This window comes from Octopus bimaculoides, chromosome 12, assembly GCF_001194135.2.
Source record: "Octopus bimaculoides isolate UCB-OBI-ISO-001 chromosome 12, ASM119413v2, whole genome shotgun sequence".
NCBI lineage: Eukaryota > Metazoa > Mollusca > Cephalopoda > Octopoda > Octopodidae > Octopus > Octopus bimaculoides.
The window spans coordinates 39258697-39260711 of NC_068992.1; the positions used below are offsets into that span (position 1 = coordinate 39258697).

The 2015-nt window shown below is 32.5% G+C and overlaps 1 protein-coding gene across 4 annotated transcripts in view; it reads right to left on the minus strand.

The window, feature by feature from the left end:
* Positions 1 to 2015, minus strand: part of LOC106877775 (SKI family transcriptional corepressor 1 homolog-B) — a 113607-nt gene that overhangs the window by 15520 nt on the left and 96072 nt on the right. For all 4 annotated transcript variants that reach the window (XM_052972158.1, XM_052972156.1, XM_052972157.1 and 1 more), the window contains one exon: positions 920 to 985. In XM_052972158.1, the coding sequence (XP_052828118.1) occupies positions 920 to 985 (66 nt within the window). The remainder of the gene's footprint in view (positions 1 to 919; positions 986 to 2015) is intronic.

A 2015-nucleotide genomic window follows, 5' to 3' on the forward strand; every position in this document is an offset into this window, starting at 1 on the left:
AGATAGATAGATAGATAGATAGATAGATAGATAGATAGATAGATAGATATACATACATATATGTTATTTATATCATATATATGTATATATGTGTGTGTGTATCGTTGGCAGTTTTCTTTCTCCATCTTCCCTTCTTTGGACTGTTTCTATATTTCTGATGAAGAGCTCCGCTCGAAAAGTTAAATACTCTTTCTTTTCTTTCCTTTCCTGAGCGTCCAATAACTCTGTAATTATTCCAGGTCCTAGCGTTGTTTTGTCGTGTCTTTTCTTGCTTGTTCATGTTTGGATTGAGTATATATATTTATATATATATGTATATATATGTATATATATTAGACAGACAGACAGACAGACAGACAGATAGATATATAGATAGATAGATAGATACATAGATAGATAGATAGATAGATAGATAGATAGATACATAGATAGATAGATAGATAGATTATTCTTTTATTCTTTCACTTGTTTAACTTGTTTCAGTCATTTGACTGTCGTCATGTTGGGGCACCGCCTTTAGTCGAACACGAATCGACCGCAGGACAGATTTAAACATGACGCCTGGGCCAAATGCGTGGATTCTGCTCAGAGAATCAATGCCAAGTTGTAGTGTCAATGAGAGCAACTTTCCAAATCTACACCCAACAGGGTCTGATTTGAACTCAGAACGAATAATATTGGGACAAAAACTTCAAGGTTGAAAGGCAAATTTATCTAAGACACGATTTGAACTCAGGGCGCCCAGCGTCGGAACAAATGCCACGTGATCTTGTATATAAAATTGTTATCAGATAAAAGTATGTGAATATAATCATATTTTTATTCTTTTTATATCAAACGATGTTACATAAAGCTTAGTACGTCATTTCAACTGTTAATGGAATTTTTATTCAAAATTTAATTCAAAATGTCATCTCACCTTTAAGTTTTTCCTGCAATGTTAACCGAGCTTTTCTCTCTTGGTCCAGTTCATTGGTTAAACTTTCTGTGATAAAAGAACAATAAGAAAAAAATAGAAAGATATAGAATGAGCTCAGTTGTTATCGTATCAAAGATGGTGATATATTTTCCCTAATCCAGAGCTTTCTGAATTTCAATTCAAAACAATTTACTACAGGATATAAGGACAAAAGTAGCTTTTAATCACGCAATAAAATAATAAAAATGGAAGATTCTGCTGCTGCAATTGTTAATGCGGCTGTTGTTACTGTTTTTGTAGTGCTTAGACCCAAATCAATCTTGGTACAACTATCCCCTATACTGATGTGCCAACGAGACAAAAATCCATGCAAAATACATTACAAACTCAGTTTGATTCCCTCTAAAGACATTCAGTTTCCACATTGATAGAAGCTAAAAACAGCGTAATATTTGCTTCAAGATGTGGTTTTATATGAAGGAGCTTCTGGAGTTGTGTCTTGTGAAATCTCAAGAGAGAGGTTAACTTTCACAGAACATTAGACGAACGAATTAAACGAAGAAAGTAACCAGTCTTAGAAATAACTTTCCCATCGTCCTACTGTTTATTAATGGCGTCAAATTTGTTCTTATAACATCCTCCATAATATCACATGTGTAAAAGTTTGCGATAGAAAATTAGGTTGGTATGAAGAGATAGATAGATAGATAGATAGATAGATAGATAGATAGATAGATAGATAGATAGATAGATAAGTAGGTAGGTAGGTAGGTAGGTAGGTAGATAGGTAGGTAGGTATATAGATAGATAGTTACATAGATAGATAGATACATACATACATACATACATACATACATACATACATACATACATAGAGAAAGGGAGAGATCAATGGATTGATAGGGAGATAGTTGTGTTAGTGGTATGCTATATCTGTGCATATGTGTGTGTGTGTGTGTGTGTGTGTGTGTGTGTGTGTGTGTGCGTATGTGTATATACATACATTCATATATGAAAATATAACATATATATGCATATATGTATGTAAAGAATATAAATATCAATATATATATATATATATATATATATATATATA